At 44.6% G+C, this 1,039-nt stretch overlaps 1 protein-coding gene across 1 annotated transcript in view; it reads right to left on the bottom strand.

Annotated features, from left to right (window-relative positions):
- The window catches only part of LOC101849838, a gene marked incomplete in the record, with an annotated part of 91,517 nt that overhangs the window by 2,882 nt on the left and 87,596 nt on the right, over positions 1-1,039 (bottom strand). The window contains 1 exon segment of the mRNA XM_005096693.3: positions 398-471. Within this exon segment, the coding sequence (XP_005096750.2) occupies positions 398-471 (74 nt within the window).

The following is a 1,039-nucleotide window of genomic DNA, read 5'->3' as shown; positions in this document are numbered from 1 at the left end:
TCCTCCTCCTCCTCCTCCTCCTCCTCCAAAAAGAATTCCAATTCAACTGTTCTTTAAAAAAAGATGTTTCTTGTATTTAAAAAAAAATCTAATTCAACTGTAAATATAATACCTCCTTTATATCTTATATTACTCCTCCTCTTCTTCCTACTTGTCCCCCTCCTCAGTCTCGTCCTCCTCCATCTCCTCCTTCTGCCTCTCCTTTTTCTCTTTCTCATTCTCCTTCTCATTCCCCCTCATTCACCTCCTTCTACTCCTCATCCTTCACCCCCTCCTCCTCCTTTTTTCTTTATCCTTGTCCTCCATCTCCTCCTTCTCTTCCTGATTTTCGTCCTCCTCCTCCTTCTCCTCAATAACAATATCAGGTCCCCCCTGTAACCCCTTTCCCTGTACTGACCTCCATTTTCACATATCCGTCCGGTCCTGTACAACTGGCCTGTGTTGACAGATAGGAAGCATCCACTTCATCAGCTGAAGAGACAAAAACTCAAGTCATGTGATCTGATGGCCTTATTGCTTCTCGGCAGACGACCTTAAAAAAGTATGCATGACACATCTATGCCTGGGAGGTAGACATAGAGGAAGCAGATTGCCCCCAAGTACTACTTCTCTCTTTTCTGGTTTTGACTTCTTTGATTTGTTCAAAAGGAGAGACATCGTCAGTAGGTTTGGGTTCAAATGAGGAATAAGTGTGTGTCTTACTACTTCTCTTTCTTCTCTGCTAGATCTCAGCAGCAAGAGTTGTAGGCTACCGGCTCTTTAACCTGCGGTGCAACTGATTTTTACGTGTGTGACCTTTATCCTACTCAACAGGGCCCTTTACCTTCGGGTCAGACAGCCATTTTCCGATTTCGAAGGTACTCTACATGTTTTCATACTGTCAAAAGAATAATGTTCAGTTGTGCTAAGAATTACATGTGAACATTTTGCCGTTGGTGGTGCATGCGATGCACAATCGTCGCTTTTCCCTCACCAGCGCTGAACCCACGGTAGGTGGTTGGAGGACCCCACCTGCATGTTCTACTTATTTTCTCCCCCC

Source organism: Aplysia californica, unplaced genomic scaffold (assembly GCF_000002075.1).
Source record: "Aplysia californica isolate F4 #8 unplaced genomic scaffold, AplCal3.0 scaffold00135, whole genome shotgun sequence".
Lineage (NCBI taxonomy): Eukaryota > Metazoa > Mollusca > Gastropoda > Aplysiida > Aplysiidae > Aplysia > Aplysia californica.
This window is presented reverse-complemented; position numbering and strand designations above follow the sequence as displayed.